Source organism: Talpa occidentalis, unplaced genomic scaffold, assembly GCF_014898055.3.
Source record: "Talpa occidentalis isolate TD23 unplaced genomic scaffold, MPIMG_talOcc4v2.1 talOcc4.15, whole genome shotgun sequence".
Lineage (NCBI taxonomy): Eukaryota > Metazoa > Chordata > Mammalia > Eulipotyphla > Talpidae > Talpa > Talpa occidentalis.
Window position 1 is genome coordinate 313,057 of NW_023601543.1, and position 23,264 is coordinate 336,320.

General features: G+C 53.8%; 1 protein-coding gene across 1 annotated transcript; it reads right to left on the bottom strand.

Annotated features, from left to right (window-relative positions):
- Positions 1-8,276: 8,276 nt before the first annotated feature.
- VBP1 (VHL binding protein 1) lies at positions 8,277-22,421 on the bottom strand. The gene is made up of 7 exons (XM_037511732.2): positions 22,367-22,421; positions 22,031-22,221; positions 20,337-20,461; positions 13,742-13,808; positions 12,369-12,467; positions 10,915-11,053; positions 8,277-9,316 (listed from the first exon to the last, which is right to left on the bottom strand). The coding sequence occupies exons 1-7, from the start codon at positions 22,419-22,421 to the stop codon at positions 9,246-9,248; spliced, it is 747 nt and encodes a 248-aa protein (XP_037367629.2). The 3' UTR covers positions 8,277-9,245.
- Positions 22,422-23,264: the final 843 nt, after the last annotated feature.

A 23,264-nucleotide genomic window follows, 5' to 3' on the forward strand; every position in this document is an offset into this window, starting at 1 on the left:
TTCTGCTCTGCTTCCCGGGACACGTTCACAAGTCAGCACAGTCTTGTCAACACAGGAAGCAGACCGCTGCTAAGACTCACCAGGGTGCAATCTCACACATCTAGAGCAAAATCCAACTAGGCCTCATGTTCCCACCAGGGCTGTGTGCTTGCTCTGGCCTCTGCCCACCTCTCCAATTCTGAGTTCCATGAACGTAAGAATTAGGGGCCTCCCTGAGGGCGTAGGGTTTCAGTCTCAGCGCCATCAAGCTCTCACCAGCCACTGCGGCCTGAGTGCGATCCCCGGCCAGGGAGCTGACCCATAGGGCGCAGCAGACCTCTCCTGTCTCCCCGCTGCTGCCCTCAGCAGTGGATTTCAGTGGATCCGGCTGTTCTGCTCCTCACTCTGTCTCTGGTGAATCCTCTCACCCTCCACACCTCTGGCCTGCACCCCAGTTCTTCTATGCAAAAAAAAAAAAAAAAAGGCAGACAGATACTCATCTTAATTCCGCAGCACTTCTCTAGCCCGGAGCGATCAGTTGCTTCCTCATCCCGCTTTCACCCAATCACCCTGACTTAATTCACTTCAGTGCAATGCTCCGTCCTGAGACACACGCGATGCAGGCGCCAAGCTCTTCTCGTCCATTGACCTGGTTTTAAAGTTCTTTGGGCACTCCCAGCCAGCAACCAGCACCCCGCCAGCCTGTGCTGTGCCCAGACTTCGTCTCCCTCCCCACTTCTGCACTTGTGGTCAGCAGTTCCTAAGGGTAATGGCTGTTAAAGCTTTGGTCTAGTTCCTTCTAGATTTTTGACTTTTCAGAAGGTTGTTTGTTCCACTTGGTAGTTAAGGGAGTGAGATTGGCATTAAGCAAACATGAGTTCCAGCTGACACCCAGGTAGCACCTGAGTCTTCTTGACACCTGCATTACATGGATAACCACGGCCTTCAGCTCAAAGGGTCGTTGTGGAGATGAAATGAGGTGACCCGTTTGTTTCTCTATAACATTTGCAGCTCGCTCAAACCGCGCAGTCGTTTTCCAGAAGCCTGAAGGCAGGAGCAGCCTGTTCTTGCTAATTACTGCATCTCTCAGTCAAGCAGCGCCTGGTAGCCACTTGCTGCAGGCGACCAGGAGGAAAGTTAGTTCACACACTGCAAATGGCCCAGGCACAGAAGAGAGTTGGGTCCTTGATGCCATCAGGGCACAGATTCAACCATCCTGGCATAGCAACACAGCTCCTTCCATGAGATAGTGAGGCCCCTTTGAGCTTATGCCATGTTTCTACTTGTAGCTGAAAGTCTCCTGGCACCGCAGCACTGTGTTGTATGAACAGACGACAAGATGCAGCCAACCCGTTCTCACCAGTGGGCACCGGGGATATAGATATTCGAGCCATTCTCCATGAATATCTGTGTGGACCAACTATGTCCTCAAGTCAAATCCTAGAGGTGTAATGTACGCATCAAACATGCACTCTTCGAGTTGTGATAGAAGCGCTCAGGTTGCTGTGTACGGAGCTTTCACCAGATGCCCAGGAAGCCTGCGCAGTGCCTACGCTGTGTTACTGTCAATTTTTTAACTTGTTGCAAAGATGAGTGAACAGTAAATAGTTTAACTCTTCAGGCTTGGTTATTGGTTTTCTGTCGCTTATAGCCGAGACTAGTCCTAATAGAAAAAGGTTGACTTCTTTCTCACGAATTAGGAAGGTCTCCTTGTGTGTGGAAGCTCTTTATCCACCACATAATACGTTTTCACATCTTTCTGGCTTTAGCTTTAGTGATGGTGTTTGGTGGTGCATAAGTCTGTAATACTTAAGATTTAATCATCATTTGAAATGTTGTCTACAAGACCCTGGAAACGGTTGTGTCAGCGTTGCAGCTGTTGCTCTCCCCGTGACTGGCGCACTGAGAAAGGAGTCCGATGTGTAGTTTGTATAATTACTCCCAGCTAACTGACCCTGGAGTCTGAAGTCTGTTCACCAGTGTCTGCTCATCGCAGTCAAGTCGGCCGGCCTCTCCACATGCACTCCGGGGCTGCCGGCTGAAGTTTCTGACGTGCGCTCACGCCTCGGAGCCGGCAGGCTTCCCGGTCCGTGCTCTCACTTTACAGTTCCCCGAACTGCTCGTCTGCTCCTGCCCTCACGCTGCGCTGCTTCAGTGGGATGGCTCCTAGTACGTCATCCCGTGACGAAGCCAAGGTGCCGTCCAGCCCGAGCCCACGGGAGGGCAGCCCGGCTGCGGGGTCACAGACAGGCGCCGACGGTCGCGGCGCACGCTGTGGAGGTGCCCCATTTTCACTTGCAAACCGGCATGTGGCCCTGTTCCCCGACAGGCTGTGGATGGACTGATGCTGCCGGAAGCTCAGCGAGTCCGTCTCCCCTTCCTTCTCTGCATCTGCCAGTTCTTACAGCTGAAGTTTTAGCGACTTTCTGTTTATTCCTGTAACTTCTGCTGAGCTCCCTGGTGCTTTTGCTCACTGCAGGGTGTCGGACGCCGTGGCCTGGCGGCTGCGTCTTGACACCACACACCTTGCTCGACTCTTACTGCTGCAACTGGGCTTCCGCTTGCTCTCCCGCTTCTATGAGCATCATCATCTACGAGCGACTTCCTCCTGCCCTCTCTCATATCTCTACTGCATTTCCTTTTTCCCCTGACTGGAACCTGCAGTGCCATGTCAGCAGCACGCGCCTTAGCCTGTTAATGTCATTGCTCAGATGAGCACATGTGTCCACGGGCGGCCACGTCTTTACACACCTAAGATAAACAACTCGTTCATGGCGTGTTTTTTAATTTTGTCAGGGTCTTTGCTTCTACATTCCTGTTTATGGTTGGCTGATAACAGCCTCGCCAGGAAAGCTGTGTTCACCCGAGTCGCTGCATGGAAATACGCTTGGAAACTTGTCGATCCAACACAGCGAGATTCTTATCGGGATTCTTCCCATGCCAAGTAATTTTCATTCTAATCTGAACACCTCGACTACCATGCAACCTGGGTCTTGTTCAAATTCTATCGAGAATGTTAGTTTTCTTTTAGCTGAAAATCTATCTGGGATGTTCGGTTCCAGTTCTGGCCTGGCCTCTGTGGGCTGATGTTCACGGCCCCAAGCTCCCCGGGGTCTTGCCTGTGTCCGCGCGCCACCCAGTGGCCAGTGTGGAAACTGGGCAACAGTGCAGCCTTGGGCTGGCCCTTGGAGGCCGGCTGGGGGGAGGGGGGGGAGAGACAGGCGGCCACCCCTGGCTTAATGGGGAAGCGCTTCCCAGGAAGGGGGAACCGTGAGCGCAGACAAAAATCTGGGCGTCAGTCTCTGCAGGCAGCACCTTCCAAACCAAGATTGGATCAGTTCCTCAAATACACACACTGGCGGCCTAAGGAGTAACCTAAGGACCCCCGAGCCCAGAAGAGAAGTCAGGCTGAGCAGAAACGGTACTTGGAGGTGAGAAAGATGGGCCCGGGCTTTCCTGCCCCCGGAGCCTTCTCTGCGGAGGCCCTGGGCCAGGAAGGGGCTCTCGGACAGGAGCTGCTCTCGAGCCCAGGGCCTTGGTGGGGCTCCCCTCGGCCACCAGGCTCCTCTGGCCTGAAAGGGCCTGAAGCAGACCCGCTTCCTTGGCACCGACGCCAGTAACCACAGAGGCTGGCGAAGGCGGGCAGCTGGGCAAGGAGCGCGCCTGCCCGCGCCTCTGCTAGCCTGGAGCCTCGGGCGTGAGCTGAGAGCGTGAGTTACCACGTCAGGGACAGCAGGGAGCGGGCATTTCTGAGCTGGCAGAGTCCAAGTGAACAGACCTGGCAGGTCAGCACGGCGAAGCAGGATGGGCAGGGCCTGACAACAAGCACCAAGGAAGGGGCCACAACAGGCCACCAGGGCAGAAGTGAGGCCGCTAGGGCACTGGCAAGCCTGGGAGAGCACGAAGCAGCCTCTCTCAATAAAGATCAAGGCTGATAGTGACCCTGACCTGCCTCCAGCCCTGGCCTGCCCTTGCCCATGCCCGCAGCCCCTTGCTACTGGCGCTCGCAGTCTGTTTCTTCCGAGTTTGACATCGAAGGCCCTTAGGTTCATGTATCCTGAAGCTTCCTATTGTCCTCACTGCACCACATTCTAAATGACCTGTACTTCTAGTCTTGATTTTTTTTTTTGACGTAAAAGTTACTGAAGTGTTCAATTTTGAAGTGCTTTGAGTTCTTTTCATTTGCACTATTTATCCATTCCTGATTGCTCTGACCTGCCTTCGCTAAGTGTGACAGGCATGATGTAAGCATGTCACAGGGACCTTCAGGCTGTAGAACATGCTCAGTCCATGTTCCCGGCCTCCCCCTCGCACTGCTGACCTGGTACCAGCTGACACGGCCACTCATCAGACACATGCTCTCAAAGGTTTCATCTGTCATAAATGACAGTCTTTATCAACGCAACAGGATCTTGTTTAAAATGTATGAAGGTAGGACGAAAAACAACTTTAACAAAACAGCAACTGAATAAAACTCCTTGTGCAAAGACCCTGGGGGGGGGGCCAGGACTCTGGAACCCAGCACACAGAAATAGATGGCAGTGAGAGGGCTGTGTGCCACTGCAGTCAATGCTCCGGACGCCCCACTGTCACTCTCTTCAGGGACGTGGTCTGGTCCAGCCTCTATGGGAAACAGTATGGAAGTTTCTCCAAGTATTAAAAGTAGATCTACCACATGACGCAGCCATCCCACTCCGAGGTGTCCATCTGAAGAACACAGTCACCTGAGGGAGCAGGTGAACGACAGTAGTCCAGCAGTGGAAACATCCTATGTGCCCAAAAGCAGATGCGTGGATCAGGTCTGCATACACAGCGGAACACTATTCAGCTATGAAAAAGATGGACTCTTGCCATTTGCAACAACATGGAAGGACCTGAAGATGACGCTAAGCGAGCAAGTCGGGAGAAAGACAGATCCTGGATGGTTCACTTGCACGTGCAACAAAGAAAGAGAAAAAATGCAGAACCACCCCCAGACATCTGACAGCAGAGGTGAGGCTCCCAGGGAAGTGGGAATGAGAGCAAGCAGGGCAGGGGCCCCCTGGTTGGTGGTAGAGAATTAGGGGCACTTGGCTGGTGGGTGTGGTGTGACATGCATTTCAAGCGTGAACCTGTGTCCATAAATACAGTATTGAAAGCCAATGCCACCTCAAAAGTAGTATTTTTTTTAATTAGTCATTAGCATGGGTGAGAAATGTTTCCTTCAGTTACTAGTTAACGCAGATTTCACCCCAAATCAGTTTGGGCCCAATGTACTGTCTGCACTGTCACCCTCTTTCCCTGTGGCCTGGGTGAAGGACGGGGCGGTGGGGATGACAGGGCCCAGGGAGGAAAGGTTTCAGGGCAGCTCCCGGCTCACCAGTCCGCCAGGCCCCAGGGTGGCCTCCCTCAGGCCTCACCTCCAGAGCCACTTCATTGCGTAGCCACTGGCCTGCCCTTTCCGCAGGACAAAATGCATCTCCACAGGCTCTGGCCAGAAAGTTGGTGAAGCCTCACCCTCAGGCCTCATCCCCTCAGGTAGCCAAGGGTCCAGCAGAGAAGGCAAAGGTGACCACAGCCCACTGTCTTTTTTTGGAGTTGGCCAAGACTTTATTTTTAATCCCGATGGCAGCAGCGGTTTGTTTTGCCTCGTCGTCTGTATTTTAGCCACACAGGACCCTGCATCCAGGGCTGTTCCCCCCGAAGCACCCACAGGCCACCAGCACAGCCCACGGCTGTCCGCGTTTCAATGCGGCGCCAAGTGGACACGGGAAGGCCCGGCCCGGGACGGCAGCAGTGACCATCAAGGCTCCGGCAGAAGCAAGAAGCCACCACCCGATCCCATCCCGACGCGAGCTGAGCACGCAGCGGGGGCGGCTCTGTGGAGACGCCTCCTTTCCGAGTCCCATTTTCCCACTGGCGTCCACGGCTCTGACCCGGGGAGGAAGCTGACTGCACTGGCCTGAGCCCGAGCCCGAGGCGCAGAACCCTGGGCGCACAGGGCCCCGGGCCACGGCTCAGAGCTATAAAATCTTAGTTTACGCCTGAAAATTGTTACCCACTGGCCTAAAAACTCGGCCTGCAATGAACGGCGTCACTTCGTCCACGGCATCGCCCCAGACCAGGAGGAAAGGGCTCCCCAGCAATGTCATCTTGAGATGTGGCAGCTACCTGCGCCCCCAGCCGACCGGGCTTCACCGGCTGTCCAGGTCTCTGAACATCAGCGCCTTCTGCAGAGGCAGCAATTGCCGCGGGAGCCGCATAAGCGCAGCCAGAAAAGGAAGAGGCCAATGGGAAACACGGGCGTGATGACCTGACGGCCCCCTTCTCTGAGGCAGAGAGCTGAGTGGGACTACATTTCCAGCAGCTTCCTCTGCAAAGCCGCAGAAGGTGGAGCTTTGACCCCAGAGCCGAGCGGAGCAGCGCCTGGAAAACGCCAGGGGGAGGGGCTGCCCATGAAGGGAAACAGCTGCTGGGGGCCACAGCCCGGGCTGCCCAAGGGCCCTGCCCTACTTGGGGTGCAGGGACTGTCACGAGGGTATGACGCAAGAGGCCCTAAGGCAGGGCGGCTCCTGTACCTGCCTGCACAGACTGGGTGCTGCTGTGAGGGTCCCCACGGAGGCAGTGTGCTGGTGCCCCCCACCTCGTGACTTGCAGAGCAGGCTGAGGGTCTCCGTGCAGGTGAGGAGGGGAGGCAGCAGGGGGTGAGTGGTGCTTTTGTTAGGGGGAAAAGGATGTCCCAAAGCAAATTGTTAAGGGGAACAGGCTGTCCCAAAGCAAATTCCATACAGGCTTTGTGGACTCCACCCCCACCCCAGGTCAAAGCCAAAGACACTGGGAACTCCAAATCCCATCACCACCCAAGGGAAGGTGGCTGGGACCTGAGGGTGGGGTTCAGCAGCCAGGTGGATACAAAAGGCAGACACGTGGGCTTTGGGGATCCCCCATTTTGGCTCTCCGCCTGCTCGCCGCGTCCGGCCAGCTCTGAGAGTGACTTTGGGTTTCCAGGTCGGCGGATCGGGTAGGACGCATTAAAGACTTTATTTCCCTATTTTCTCCCTGAGTTGTCCATTTTCCTTATTTCTTTTTCTCTTGTAAATAAACCTTTTATTAACCCTTTTGCGTGTGTCTGTAGTGGAGTATTCATAAGTCCCTTTAAAGCGCGCGGGTGAGGACCCACAGCCAGGAACCCGTTTAATATCGGGGTTGCTCTATAACACTTTGACAACCCCCTGCCCCCTGCCGGGGCCGCAGCAAACACGTTCTCACTTAACCCCAGAAAGTAAAAACACTATCCTGACTCCATGATTCCATTTTTGGTGACCTGGTCTCGGGAAAAATTCTAAACACAGAGAAAAACTCTCACATGAAAATTTCAACTGAATTACTTTCTACTTGTGTTTTACCAAAATGTTTACCAGAGAAAATATTTTTAAAACCCAAGGTCTAACTGTGAATGGCAGCTTCCCCTCAGAATTCCTACAAAACCAGTAAAACTAGGTCAATGTGACAGTGCCATAAGCAAATGCCTTAGGCGAAGAAAGTAGGGTACAAATTAGAGAAGACTATTTCTTTGTTTAAGACCCTATGCATATAAAAAAGAAATGGAAGATGTAGAAACATTAACGGGGACTGCAAGTAGAACCCAAATGTTTTTTCCATTTTCTGATTTTTCTTGAATGAACGTGTTGCATTTCTAACACATTTGCTATTCAGCACCGAGTGTCAGTCACGCTTTTGTCCTCTTAGGCTTAGAAGGACCCTGCGCTACTCCGAAAAGGTGAACCACTGCGAGAGAACCACGTCGCAGAAGCCAGATGCAGACACTTCTTTTATTTAATTAACAGCCTAGTACTGTTTCTGACACAAATTCCGCTTTTATATTTGTTGACTACCCTAATTTCGTTCTTTGATTCCTACCTCTAAACAGCTATGTTTCTTCATATTCTTCGGAGTACCCAAAAATTCATATTCAGATTTTCATGGATATAAAATAAGATAAAGCCCTCTGAGCACATGATTTCTGTCCTAACATCAACAGGAACATTTCGTACCCAAATATTTACCTTAATAAAGTTTGGGGAAAAGTAGCACTGACAATATCTCAAAGATATTATAAGCTTCAAATTTTTAAACACTGGGGTTTAAAATTTTGAAAGCAAAACTGATCCAAGGAACATTGGTATCTTTACTATTTAACTTCGCAAATGTCTGCTTGTCTGAACTCCTGCCGAAGGAATCTTATGTTGTTTCTACAGATGTAAGCAGCCCTGGGCCGCGCTAGCTATTTGCACAATAACCTTGACAAACAGGGAAGCGTCAGAAAGAATAACAGGAAAACAGGTGCCAGTTTTGACTTCACTGCTTTAATAACATGAAATACACGTACAAAACACTGGACAAGTGTACTTGTCACTACACGGAGAGAGAATACGACCGTTATGTTTCCCAGAATGCGTAGCGCCTGCTACTGGCCTCCATGCCAACAGCTTTCCACGGGGAGTTTTCACTATTCCTATGAGGTTTTTTCATGAATAAAAAAGCTCACAACTCTTGTCAACCACTGAAGATTTATATTTATCTCAAGATTACTGTTCAGCTGCTTTGGAGAACTGCTAAGAAATACAAAACTGCCTCAAGTAAGAGTGACGTTATTTCACGGTGGCCAAGATCCCCCAACGGCTGGCATCGCGAAGACACTGCACATTAACACGGGGTAAGAAAAGTGTCTCAGCGGCCCTCGTGCTGTTCAGGAAGGCAAAGGACCGTTTCCTGAGAAGCGCACGAGAGCGCAACGTTCCGGCCAAGCAGTGATTCACGAGCCAGCAGAGCCCCACGTCTACCAAAGAAAAACAAGTTTGCAAACACTCAGAGCGACTTCTTCCTGCCTCTAAACTGGCCCCATCTCATCAAAGTGAGAGTAAAATGAGCCGCAAAGAAAAATGAAACTGCTAACGTGTCCAGAATTTAGCTTCTGCCGCAGACCTCACAGTTTTCGGCCATTTCGGCTAAGACTTTACTACAACAAAGAAACATAACAAAATGATGAAAGCGGCGTTTGCTGTGTTGGAGATGTGGGGAAAATAATACTGCTGATAGCATAAAGTGTTTGAAACTAATTTTGTTTTTATAAATAAATAAAATGATGTTTATGTTTTTTAAAAGTTTTAATTATTCTTGCTGTTAAAAAAAAAATCACTGAAAATTCTATCAACCTTTCAGAATAAAGTTCGGGGTAGTTAAAAGAACAGGTTTGGAAAACTGAATCACATTTTTAATTGCCAGCATCATGCTTTGTTCTTGGCGGGGTCGTCTTTGTTTCTTCTTTTCACATCCCAGTTGTAAACCCTGGCCATATCTGCAAGGACTGTCAAAGAAAACGCAAGTGCAGTCCACACGCCCTGGACAGACACGATCCTCACAGGGCGCCGCCCCTGAGCCCGGGACTAAGTCCCGCACAGCCAAGACCTCGAGTCTGCAACCAGCAAGCGCGTTCTGCTCAACACCAGTCTGAAAGAGCCTCCCTCTGCCCGAGCGACTTCCAAGGCCCTTGAGCCGTCTCTTGACAGGTGATACTTAGATGAGTGAACTTAATTCTCAGCAACTGGGCCTCTTACCCTCCCTGAGGCTGACCGAACTGTCAGCAGAAGCAGCGCCCACAGCCGAGGCCCGCGGTCTCCTCCCTGCCTCGTGTGTTCCGTGTTGTGCTCAAGGTCATCTGTGCCATGGCAAGCCCTGAGGAGTCGCCACATCACTAGTCACATGCCAAGCCCTGTTCAAGGCATGAGCAGGCCTGACTTCCCCACTCATGCGCTGGCCTGCGCAATGGGTAAGGATGGCGCGCGAAGCCTGACATGCACAGAGCATCGGCAAAGCCCCAAGGGTCAAAGTGTCCAGATGCTCGAGTTGAAACAGGCAGAGTCAAAGGAGCGAGTGAGGATCCGGGGCTATCATTCCGGGTGGAGGGACAAAGACGAGACTGGCCGTGCATGTGACAAGGGCGCACTAAAGTGCTGTGCCCAGAGGAAGCACGAAGTGTAGCTCAGTGAGGTCGTGCTGGAAAGGGCTAGAAAGGTGAGCCTAGGTTCTGGAAGGGCAGGGAAAGAGACTTGTGACTGGCCCCGGGGGTGCCTACAGGTGTCCGTCCCAGCTGACTCGGTGGGGCTAGGGACTGCGTACAGAGACGAGAGACAGGTCAGAGAGGAAAGGCAAAGCACCAGCCCAACCCGCCAACGTGCCCCCCAGAACCCCCCAGCCTCATCCTGCTGCCCACCCCCCACACGACCTCTGAAGTCTGCCGCAGTTCTCTCTTCTCCAAGTCTTCTCTGACCCGAGTCCAGCTTCCCTCCATCCTTCCCTAGCTTTCCACTTCCCTGGCGGTGCGTACACGAGTGTATCCTCTGCTCTGAAGCGCTCAGCTACTTACTCTCCAAGTGCAGTTCCAACTTTACGAGACGCGGCACCGACGCCCCAGCAGATGTCCCCGACGCCGCGCAGCACAGCGGCAGAACACAGGAGGCCCTTAATAAATGCCCGTGGAGCCAAACCGCTTAACTAGGCATGAAGGCGTCTTCAGAAAATATCTGAACTGCTGTTTCCACCCCTTCCACCCCGGGGACTGCAAGTAGAATCCAAATGTTCTTTTCAATTTTCTGATTTTTCTTGAATGACGTGTTGCATTTCTAACACATTTGCTATTCAGCACCAAGTGTCAGAGCCATGCTTTTGTCCTCAGGCTTAGAAGGACCCTACGCTACTCCGAAAAGGTGAACCACTGTGAGAGAACCACATCGCGGATGCCAGATGCAGACTCAAGTAAGAATTCCAGGCATGTTATGTATCACCCTCATAAAGTAAAGTGGCACACGGACCCAGAGGAAGCTCCTCACCAGAGCAACGAACCCAGAACACTGCTCTCCTGTCCTCCTTTTTCGCTTACTTTTTAAGAAAGGATACTGACTTCTGTGGTAGTAAACTGATCGCGAAGAAAGTCAAGGTCTTCCTCAAGAGAATCGAGATTCTTTGTGGCAGTTGATAAGTTCTTTTCCAACAGTGCCTGTGCTTCGTCAATGTCATACTCAAGCATCACATTCGCCTGAAGAGAGAAGGCCCGGTGGTTAGTGAACACTACAGGCCTGACAGGCTAGAAAAGGCTCTCAGACCATAGACTGCGGGCACAGTGAGCAGCCGGCCTTGCGTTTACACTCCGGCCCACCGGTGCACAAGCAATCGTGACAGAGCACACGGGCTGCAAAGCCGCAGGTTAGGGAACTTCCAGACTCGTTTGCGCATCTGTAACACTACCTGAGCGGGAGAAGATATTACACTCCCAGTATCATCTACTCCTCGGAACAACCCCAGTGAGGTGAGGTACCTTCTGCAGTTAACTGGAGGCCACGCAAGGCCCAGTCGCGGAGCTTGCACAGCTACTGAGCTAACAGGCATGAGGAGAACCCACGTTCCATGTCAAATTCCATCATGACCCAGTGGTGTTAACATCACTGAGTGAACTTAAACAGTTCTTTCTGAACTTGAGAATCACTTCAGTATCTACATTTGGCCAGGGCAGAAAAACAGCTTTCCTCATCTGACAAACGGCTTTTAAAAATGACTCAAAGGGTCCATGTGAAGGCCACCGAGACAACACAGAGGCATCAGGCAGAAGCAGGTGCCCCGTGAGCACTTGCAAGTGCATAGATGACCAACTGCACAAGGATTAGAAAACCAAAGATTCGGGGCCTCCCTGGTAGCACAAGGGGTTAAATGTCAGCACTGTGAATCTGTCGGCAGCCACTACAGCACAAGTTCCATCCCCGGCCAGGGAGCTGACCCACAGGGCACAGCAGACCTCTCCTGTCGCGCCCGCTGCTCCCCTCAGCAGTATATTTCAGTAGATCTGCCTGTTCTGTTCCCCACTCTGTCTCTGGTGAATCCTCTCACACCCCCCCCAACACCACTGGCCTGTACCCCAGTTCTTACATGCATAAATAAATAAATCTTAAAAAAAAAAAAAGAAAGAAAGAAAACCAAAGATTCAGCAACTCGATGAAGCACAGGTCCCCCTGGCTCCTCACAGCCACTTTCTATTGCTTCTCATTTTGCTTTTCAGGACACAGAGCACAAAGCCAGGAGAGCACAGACAAGGTCTGTGATGGGGTCAAAAAATGGGCTCCAATCTTAAGTGTAGAGCCCTCCTAGAAGGAACTCTTATGAGGAAGAAACAGCTATCTGAGGCCCAGCAGGGGTATAAATACTGTATCTGTACTCAGAGATTCAAAATAACTTCAGGGAGCAGACCCGGGCACATCTTCATGACAGTCATCATGACACTCCTGTCAGTCACGTTTTGACAGGAAGCAGAACACTGGCCTCATCCCCGCTAGTCACAGGGAGGGGAACGCTGTACTTACCCCCAGCCAGAGGCACACTTTATCGGTAGGAGGGACGGAGGCCTTGCAGTACAGGTTGTCCGCCAGTAAGAACCTGGTCTCCAGCGCACTGGTCGACTCCTTCAAAAAAGTGACAGGACTGTGAACAGGCCCGTGAACAGGCCCGCACAGCACCAGGCTTACAGGGAAAGCACGGGCCGAGCCACAGCGGCAGACAGGTGCAGGCGGATACCTGCCACAGCGCGTGGCTCGGCTGCTCACTAGGTGCGGACTGGGCATCGCTTAGCCTCTCTGTGCCCCACGTTCCTTTCCCGTAAAACTGAGGTAAGAGGAAGAGTCCCTACAACTCTGAAGGCTATGACAAGCAGTGTGTGTGTGCGTGTGCACACCCCACGCCCCCCATGCCCTGGCGCACCCACAGTCGGCCATGAGCATTACTTCAGCAGTGCTTCACGCTCGGCCAGTTGTCTGGAGTCTCTCCCGTGCATACCACACATTATACACCGAAGGGTCGGTGCTCACCAGCCAAGCAGTAGATCACACACGTGCTGTCTTTACACACAACAGCTTTACAAAATCTAATCTGCAGCGCCTGGCTTTATTTAACAAGTATTGGATGAAACAGTCTCAAATTCAGTGCTGCCACTAACTAGCTACACAACACAGTTGTCAGGTGTGACTTCTCAGTAACTGTTTCTTTAACATGGAAATGAGAACCACCTCTATGAGTCTCGGACTCCTTAGTCTGAGGGGGATGATAAACAGCAAGCCCTTAGACGCTGCTACCTCAAAAAAAGACATTGCGGGCCTCCCCGGTGGCGCAGCGGTTGAGCGCTGGGTTGCGAAGCTGCCTGCGGCCTCTGCGGTGCCGGTTCGATCCCCGGCTGCTCCCCGGCCACCGGAGGAGGGTCCCACATGGCGCGCAGACCTCTCCTGCCGCCCGCTGCTCCCCTCAGCAGTGTACTTCGGTCCTTCTGCCTGCTCTGCTCCCCGTTCTGGCTCTGGTGAATTCTCTCACCCTCCCGCGCTTCTGACTGTACCCAGTGCATGTGTAAACAAACAAACAAACAAACCAGCAAACAAATAAATAAAGCATGCCTCTATTAAAAAAAAAAAAAAAAAGACATTGCCTTTTCACACCCAAAATAATTTCAGAGGGCACTAAACTTTTGCAAGTACTACATGAAAGTAAAGTAACCCGAGATCTGAGGCCTTAACTTAAACCTGAATTTGGGGGAAGCCACGAGGTCGCACTTCTCCGGGAAGCCCACTGTGTGATGCCAGCGCATGTGCTCAGGAGGCAGAGCCCCAGCATCAGGGTCAAGGGCTAAAGGAAGCCCCATTTCTGCCCAAGTATTCTGGTTCATGCGTATTTACAAACAAAATGTACTTACTTTTTTCTTCTGCATGTATTTTAGAATTTCTAAAGTCTGCTTAATTTCCGGAATTTGCCCTTTGAGCCTATGAAAAAGAAAAAGGGTTAACTTGGTAGTTTAGAGGCAAAAAGCAAACCCCAGCCCTAACTGCCCAAAACCAGAAAACGGATCAAGAACATGGTCTATAGACACAATGGATCACAACAGATAACCCGGGCCTTCTGCAGCAGCGTGGGTGCAGCTGGAGGGATGACGCTAAGTGGAGGCAGTCAGGAGAAAGTGAAAACGGTGCTGTCACTTCCATGCAGAGCACAAGGAAACCGAGCAAAGGCTCAGGAGAAAGAAGAAGCCAGCAGGCTGAACACAGAGCTGAGGCCTCCGGCGGGGGAGGGACAGCGGGGACAGAGCGCGGGGGCTGGTGCTAGGAGAACTGTGGGGCCGCCACCTGAGGGGAGAAGTCAAACTGTGCAAGAATGAACCACACTGAGCCGGAAAGCACAGACATGATCAGCACCGGCGCTGAACCGTGCGGCATGGCGGGTGCCAAGAGCAGATGCAGCAACGCCTGTCAAGCTTGGGGCAACTTCTCTGACGTCACGGCGATGAATGCTAGTCTCTTTTCAAGTAACGTAACAATTGCTCTTAAAATTACGACTGGCTCATTGGCCTGAACACGAGAAATTGAAAGAAAAAATGACAGGCACAATGAGACTGATCAGATGCAAAAGGAAGTTACAGCTACTAGGGAAACCACTGAGATGATTGCACCGCTGCATGCATGTGCACGCGCAGACACACACATAGAATCTAGACACGGACCATATGCCCTTCCACAAAAATTCACTGAAAACAGACCACAGACCTCAATGTAAAATGCAAAACTACAATGCATGTACTTGTCAAAACCAGTAAAATGGATGAAACCAGTGTGACCCCTGGCAAGCTAACACACCAGGGCCCCGGCTGGTGAAGGGGCCTTTCTCCACTCTCTGCTCAACATTGCTATGAACCTAAAACTGCTGTTAAAAAAAAAAAAAATCCCGTTAAAAAATGTGAAAACGAAAACTATGAGCAACTGATTCCCAGATGAAATAAACTTCACTATCAAGAATATAAGATGGGGCCTCCCCAGTGGCGCAGCGGTTGAGCGCTGGGTTGCGAACCTGCCCGCAGCCTCTGCGGCGCCGGTTCGATCCCCGGCTGCTCCCCAGCCACCAGAGGAGGGTCCCACATGGCGTGCAGACCTCTCCTGCGGCCCGCTGCTCCCCTCAGCAGTGTCCTTCGGTCCTTCTGCCTGCTCTGCTCCCCACTCTGGCTCTGGTGAATTCTCTCACCCTCCCGTGCTTCTGACTGTACCCAGTGCATGTATAAACAAAACAAACAAATAAATAAATATAAATAAACATGCCTCTATAAAAAATTTAAAAAAAAAAAAAAAGAATATAAGATGAAAAATTAAGGGGAAAACACTCAAAGTCACTTAGAGCAAAGGAGGAAACATTTTTGTCGCTGAGCTTCAGCTGTTTTTTTTCTGGTGATGAGATGCCATCCTAGGCTTTTGAGGGTTCTGCATGGAGGTAACAGTTAAGTCCCTGTCAAATTCTAATGCAATTTGTAAAAAAACACATCCAAATACAAAGTGTCTACCCAAGAACATAAACAGTCATTTGAAGGGAAATACGCACTCCTAGGTCCCCTGCAGCCCTATTTACAGCAGCCAAGTTATAGAAACAACCGAAGTGCCCCAAAACAGATGATGGACCAAGAAGAGGTGGTCTCTCTACACAATGGAATACTACTCAGCTATGAAAAAGGAGAAACCTGCCGTTTGTGACATGGATGGAACTGGAGGGGCTGTGCCAAAGCACATGAGGGAGGGAGGAGGAGAAAAGTGAGTACTGATGGTGCACTTACATGTGGGCACAGAGAGCGCAGACAGGGTCAGGTGAGGGCGAGCCAACAGCAACCCTAAAACCTGACTAAAGAACTCAGGCTTCAGGTTGGGGACAAAGCCAGGAGGGAGCACAATGGCCTGTGGTGGAAGACTACGGTTTTTGGGTAGTGGGTAACTACACCCAAAGGGAGAGCTCCTACACCTCTAAAACACATTGTAAACCAATGTCACCTCAGTAAAAAAACAACAACAAAGCTGTGATTCCTGCAGAATTCATCACCAGACACACTGGAGAGCAGCATACAGGCAAAATTTAAATATGATCATGAAAACGCACTTATTGCATCATACAAAGAAGCTAGTCACAGCATGTGCAGCAAGCTGGCGGGCAGACGTGATTACATCCTGTGCTACTGACCTGGCAGATGTGTTAGATGTAAAGACAGCGATCAGATAATACAATTCAGCGAACAGTCTAGAAATACACTTAGCATTGGCTTGTTTTCTTCCAGAGCCTGCAGGCTAATGGCCTGTGAACTCTGAGTAATTCAACATGGATGCTGAAGTGCTCTCAGTTTTGCTTCTCTTTATATGATTTATTGATACAGGTAAGCGCCAAAAAGCATAGAGGTTCATCTGTAAAATGCCTGGTACACACCTAAAGAGTGCGTTGGGATCAAGTTATTCTGGTCATGGGGCTGGTGCCTGTGGCGTATGGACAAACACCACGGTGACAGTGTCACGAGGTGTGTGGATGAGTCAAGCAGCTGTGACCCCAGCCACCTTAGGACCCAGATCACCAAGGCCGCCGCGCACGTCCCAGCAACACACCCTCCATGTTCACTGCTGGTTTCTTGGTTCGATATAAATGGTCTCATGTCGTCTGTACTTTTCTGGGGTTTGATTTGTTGACTAAAGTAGGTTCCTAAGATTTATTCATTTCACTCCACATAATATTCAATTATGAATAACACAACTTTGTTGTTCCATGACCAATGGAAATCTCTAGGTCCCCTACCCAGGAGCGAGCAGGGTGACAGCAGCTTAGGAGGGAAGCAGATTCAAAAGGGGACTAAGATCGAGACAGAACTTGCTAGCCATGTCTTGTTCTCCCTCGACGTGGCCCTGGGTGGTCACAGAACCTGAGCTCAGGCGGGCAGGGGCAGGGGAGGAGGCAGGCGGGGCCGAGGAACAGAGAACCGAGGAACAGAACTGGCAGCTCCCTCTCCCCACCCCCACTCAGAGGGGACTACAGGGAAGCCCAGCGCAGGCACGAATCCCCCAGAGACCAAGGGACCTGGTCAGGGAAAGGAGCAGCTGCATCTGCCCCCCACCGAGAGGGCTTTCAATCACCCCCATTCCCACCAGAAATGACTGCTGTCCCCAGGGACTATGAGCTGAAGGGAAAAGGAAGGAGATAAGGTGCTAACTGCCACTGCAATGAGATAAAGACAATAATCTGAACCACCTCTATCAGAGGAAACGAAAGCCTACAAGAGGACCCTAGAGAAAGTACTTTAAAACCTCCAGGGAGCGGACAGGATACAGGTATTGTGAAGAAACAAGCAGCTGTTCGAAGAACCAAGCTAACTTCTAGCGTAAGAGACGCGATGGTTGAGTGAAGCGTTCACGGCTACACCTCCAAGTGCCGGGGCCGGGCAGCGGGAGAGGAAATGCTGCGGCAGCCAAAGAGCACCCAGCCCAGGAGGAGAGCCGGGGAGAGCGAGAATGTGATAAACACAAAATGTCCAGTTTAAAAAAGAGAAAAGGAGTAAGAGTCACATGCGCAAGAGAAGATCACCCCAAAGATAACCATGAAATAGCAACGAGCTTTCACGTAGCTGGAGGGATGGTGACAGTCAACACGACTTGTCAGGCTGGAGCCACCAGCTGCCAAGCAGGTACAGCAGGCGCGAAGTTCTTCGGCTGCACAGCTGGTATCACAGGGCGCCGGGAAAGCCCAGAAAAAATGAAAGGGGAAAAACCCGGAAAAGGCTTTGGGTTGAGCAGTGAGAACTAGAAAAAAGCAGGTCTTGTGAGACTCCAGCTGCGGCCGAGTTCACCGACACCAAGTGAAAGAGCCTGGAACAGGGCTCAAGGGGTCAAGGTTGGTAGACGTCCAGCTCCTGGCAAAAGCCACGTCCTCTGAGGGAAACCACGCAGGTGTCCAGTGACAGAAACTGAGGGGCAGTTAAGCGCCACAGACGCGTGACGGAGCAAGGCCAGCAAGCACGGTCTCCGCAGTGCCAAGATGAAGAGCCCCTCAACAGACTCAGCGGCCGCAAGCCCGCGGCCCGCACACGGAGGCCTCCCGTGCGAACAGGACCGAAGCCGGAGCCTGGGAGAGACAGACCGGAAAAGCGTCAGGCCAGGAGGGCCGAGGCAGCGGGAGGCACCCCGCAGAGCGACTCTGGCAGACACCCGTGCTGGAACAAGAGGCCAAGAGGCCCTCAGGCCGGAGCACCGAGATCCCCCGGGAGGCAGCAGGGAGGAGTTCGGCAACAGCAGGCAGCACCCCAGTGAGAAGTCTTTCCCAGGAATCGAGAAGGAAGGAAAACTGCCAAATACATCTCACGAGGCCGACATCACACGAACGCCAAGTGCACACGCAGACAACACACAAAAGAAAACTACAGACCAACCTCCCAACGAGCACGGATGCAAAAATCCTGCCCAAATCCCAGCACACCGAGCCCAAAGCCGCCTCAAGGCTCATACGTGCAAGGGTGACCGAGGGTGACCGCCCCGGGGACTCGAGATGGGCTCAGCAGCCAAAAACCAATCAATGTAACTCACCACATCGCAAAAAAAAAAAAGCAAAGCCGCGTGATCCCGTCAGCAGATGCCGAGAATGCACCTGACGAAGCCCAACGCCAACGTATGATGAAGGCGCGGAAACGGGACAAGAGCCACACAGCTCGACAGAGCAAAAGCCCCATATGACGACCGCACAGCTGCTACCAGGCGCGCCGGCGGGAAACAGAGCGCCTTCCCCAGAAGGTCTGGAACAAGACTCCGGTCCACTCTCCCCGCTGCTCGTCTGCACAGTCCCAGGGTCCCAGCCAGGGCGACGAGGCCAGGGGAAGACAGACCAGGAGCTCACGCAGGGATAGGAGCAGTGAGGTGAGCGCCATTTGCAGAGGATGTGAAGCAGCAGGTTTCAAAATGAGCACGCAGAAATCAGTAGTCCCTACACGCACACAACCAGGCTCCAGAGGGCGAGCCTGAGGCGCCCGCAAGGGGAGAACCCTCCCGCAGCCACTTCCAGCAAGGAGCACCGGGAGGGCACCAGCCCAGGAGGACGTGGCCCAGACAGAGGCAGGAGAAGCGCACGCTCCGCCGCCCGCAGGGAACAGCAGGGAACAGACAGTAGCACTGAGCAGTGCGCAGACGACTGGGCGTGCCCTGCCTCTCAGCGCAGGAACAGGGCACAGAGCAATGAAGCGGCAGCGCCCCCCAAATCCAGCCTGAATAGGATCAAGAGCATCCACCTACAGCGAACGGACATAGGAACATGTTTCCAAGCCCCAATGCTGACACAGAGCAACACAGTTCTGGGTGGAAGAAAAACAATCAAGCCTGGAGAACAAAACAGCCCCAGGGCATCTCCGGTGGGCGGAACTACCTCTTCCCTGGGACATAGGCTGCGCTGAGCTCCAGGGAAGACACTGTGAAGTCGGATTATATTAAAATTAAATGGCACCAAGACCGCCGAAGAGTGGGTTAAGGAGTTAAATATAAAGAGCAGCACTTTTAAAAGATTCAGAAGAAAACACGGGGTTGTGCTTGTCAACACGGCACGCAGGGCAGGGTCTTGAAGAGGCTCAGAAAGCGAAACTGGCGAAGACGCGGGAACGGAGACCTATTCGTCAAGACACCACAAGGAAGGAAGGAGAGTCATGAAGGGAAGAAAAGTCTCTCACGCGCACGACCTGCGAGTCCCAGCCCTGACAGATGAGCAGCTGCTGTTCGAGTGGGCAAACCCCGCAGGGCCTGCACAGGTGGCGTCTTGGCGCCCCTGACCACACGCAGCTCTGCGCCGCCATGCCTCAGTTCATGCTCGCTGTTCATTTGTCTCCTTCACATTTCCACTTGGATGTCAAAAGGCTACGCCACCGAGTCTGGGATTGCACCCCTGCCCTTCCCCAAGCCTGCTGCGCCCGCATTCTCCTCTGAGGGCCGCGGCCCCCTGCTTCCAGTAGCTCCGAGGAGCTGTACCCCTAGGGGGAGTACCCTCTTCGCCCCAACACTATCCCATACCCCACCACTAGTGTTCACGGGCTGTGATGCAGGTTTACCCCCGTTTCAGTGTTGAGGTGCATGTTCTCCCTAACACCTCCCTGCAGGGGACCTCTCCTTTTTACTGTTCTGTTTACAGTGAAAACAAACTGCCACACTCAGGCCACTTGTACCACTTTTTGGGAAGTGCAGTGCACAGATAAGGAAAGTGCAGGATTCCCACATGCAGAGCAGCACTCACAGGGCAGTTCGAAGGTTCTTTCCAAAACGGTGGCATCCTGCAAGCTCCTGATCCTTCAGTGGGCCTGCCCCACCCCACCCATCCCTGATCTATACACCTGCAACCTCCCAGTCTGCACCGCCTGCAGCGCCCGCAGGTGCTGGGAGCATGTGGTTGCCCTCAAGGTCACACCCTGCTGCTGTGACTCAGAACTCGGAGGTCCAAGAGGAGGGCAGGGCCCCTGGGATTTTCACACCTACCTCCTCTTCTTTTGGGCAAGGTTGAGTTCCATGAACTTATACTTCTGGTACTGCTCATCCAGCTTCTTCAGCACGGCGTCCGCAGTCTCGTTCCCAGGCTGCTTCATGAACGAGTCCACGTCTTCCTGTAATGCAGAAACAACACATGTCGGGCCTCCCTGGTGGCACAAGAGTTGACACAACCTATGAAGCTGTGCGCAGCCTCTGCAGTACAAGATCGATCCCCGGCCAGGGGGCTACCCACATGGCACAGCAGACCTCTCCCGACTTGCCCACTGCTCCCCTCAGCAGTGTATTTCAGTCATTCTGCCTGTTCTGTTCCCCGCTCTGTCTCTGGTGAATCCTCTCATCCCCCACACCTCTGGCCTGCACCCCAGCTCTTGTATACATAAATAAATGTTAAAAAAAAGAAAAGAAACAACGTGTCAAGTCCTGGAGCTCACACCTGAGTCAGACTTTTGACTGCTTCGCCTTATGTTTAAAACCTGAGAAAATGCTTTTGCTTTTCTCCAAAGGGTTGTGTTTAGGTAAAAATGTGGCGATTAGTAAATTAGAGACCCACCATGCACACTCAGCACACGGCCACTTACCCTGGCCATCCCTCTTCTCCCTGCGCCTCTAGGGAAGGAAGATGACCTCGCAGCCGTCTGCACTCCAGCTGGGAACACCCCGAGCTGGGCTGCAGGTGCAAGGGACTGCACACACATGTGACCCAAAAGTGCACTTTATCGCTTACGTGTTAGCTCGACAGGCAGGGCCAGAGTGCCAGGCCTGTCGCAGGCCTCCTCAAGGGCCTAGGAACTGAGGTAGAGCGAGGCCGACGAGCACACAGAAGCAAAGAAACGCTGAGGGCGAGCAGCGCTGCTCCCCCAGGCGGCGCCGCACGAGCGGTCCTCAAAGAAGCGGGGCGGGAGGGGGGCAAGAAGCGGGACAGGGTGCGGGAGCCCCAGGGACCATCGGAGACCTCCGCAGAGCGCGCTTCATCCCGCCGACTCCGCACGCACCGGGAGGCGCAATGCACTCAGCCAACGGGCAGCTCCGTCCGCGGAGGAGGCGATGCGGGCACGCGGGCGCGGCTCGGGGGCCAAAGCGAGCAGCTGAAGAGAGCGGCGCAAAGGGGTGACCGACGCGCGGGCAGAGGCCTAGCATTGCCCAGAAAGCGGGGCTCAGGCGGAGGCATGGCGGGAGGAAGCGGGGCACGCCCCGCGATGCGGGTCCACCCAGGGCCGCAGGAAGATTCCGCGTCGAGTCCGGCAGCTCAGCCGAGCCGCGCGGGGAAGGCGGGCGCCCGCGGGCCGGCGGATTCGCTCCCGTTACCCGACGTGCTACCCGCCGCTTTGGGCAGGGCCGCGGGCGTCGGGCGCCCGCCTGCTCGTCGGGCGTGCGCTGGGCTGCCCCCACCGGGGCCGGGAGACGCGTGGGCCTCCGCGGCGTGCCCCGAGCGCGCACTGCCGGCTCTCCGGAAGCTGCGGGAACGCGGGGTCGCGACCGGGTGCGGTCAGGAAGCGGCGGCGTCGGACCGCAGCCTCCGCGGCGGAACAGGACCTCCCGGGCCGGCGCGCCCGCGGCCCCCGCCCGCTCCGCGCCCCTTCCCGGGGGCCGTCTCGGCCGCCCGGCCTCCGCCGTGTCCACGCCCAGCCCCGGACCCGACCGCGGCCGGGGATCCGCCTGCTCCGCGCCCGCGGGCCTCTTACCACAAACACAGCCTCGGGGATGCCCAGGTGGAGCCGCCGCCCGCTCCCGGCGGCCGCCTCGCCCAAGCTGCAGCCGTCCCTCGCGGCCGCCATGTTAGGGAAGCCGGCGCGGGACTCGGGGCCTCGCCGCAGCCGCGCCGGGGCTCCCGGATTGGCTCGCCCACACCCGCAGGCCCGCCCCTCCTTGCAGTCTGCGCGTTCATTGGCCCAGGGCAGTCACCGCCCCTTCGCCTCGAATCACCGTCCGAGGGTGGTGATTGGCAGCACTCAGGTGAGTGACAAGGGAGGAACGGCGGCGGAGTAGCGGACTGCGCGGAGGGGCGGACTAGGCCGGGCGGAAATGGCGCTGCCGGGCCCGGGGCAGGTGCGCGGGGTCGAGCGCCCTGGCCATCGAGGACTAAACCGAAACCCCGGCCCAGAGCAGACAGCACCGCCCAGGCGGCCTTCGCAGCGACCCGACCCCCGCCCCCCTCAGTGACATACGGGCAACCTGGGACACTGAGGGCGAGGCCAGCGGGAAGCCCCGGGCCGCGGCTGCACCCGCACTGGGGCCCCCAGCCTTGTGGGCCCGGCAAACCCGCGAGCGTGGTAGCTGGCCCTAGGCCTGTCTCGGGGTCCAACACTGGCCTCACTCCACGAAGCACCCCGCCCCCTTTCCCCAAACCCCTTTGATGAGCATGTCCCCCCAGGCCGAATTCAGAAAGCTCCCAGCTTCTGCCCAAGCTCCACGCACCCGGGCTCGACAGCAAATGCATCCTCCAAACCTAAGGACGTCCCTGGTGTCCATTCTGTCGTCCAAGCACCGTCTTCGTTCCTGCCTCGGTTTGCAATGCAGACCTCCACCCCCTCATGGCCCTCGGGAATCGAGGACATATGTATGACACAGCCACATGCTCAGGGAGTTTGTCCCCAGACTGAGACGACAGTCCTCACACCCCTCCCCAACTTCCCCCCACACACACGTTCAGGCACAGACAAGGCCTTACAAAATGCCCCATTTGTAAGGTAAGCTAAATGTTGGAGTAGCCAGGTGTGGGGTGCGAAGGCAGCTTAGATGAAGGCTCCAGCCCAGTTCCGTGTTTTAATGAGAACAATGTGCAGGCAAGGCCCATGCTAAACATTCCATGGGCTTAAGTGTGTCAAACAGCTAATAAGTACCTGTCACACAGACCAGAGAAGTGGTTTTACATTATCTTGTTTCACCTAAGGTTCCAACACCCTTCCTGTCCACTCC

Excerpts from the sequence above, each read along its gene's own strand:
- VBP1 (XM_037511732.2), bottom strand. The coding sequence starts at position 22,421 with ATGGCCAGGGCGCTCGACCCCGCGCACCTGCCCCGGGCCCGGCAGCGC. Across the intron at positions 13,809-20,336 it reads CTTGCCCAAAAGAAGAGGAG|GCTCAAAGGGCAAATTCCGG; the intron begins GTAGGTGTGAAA and ends TCTTTTTCATAG. Across the intron at positions 12,468-13,741 it reads AATACATGCAGAAGAAAAAA|GAGTCGACCAGTGCGCTGGA; the intron begins GTAAGTACATTT and ends ACTTTTTTGAAG.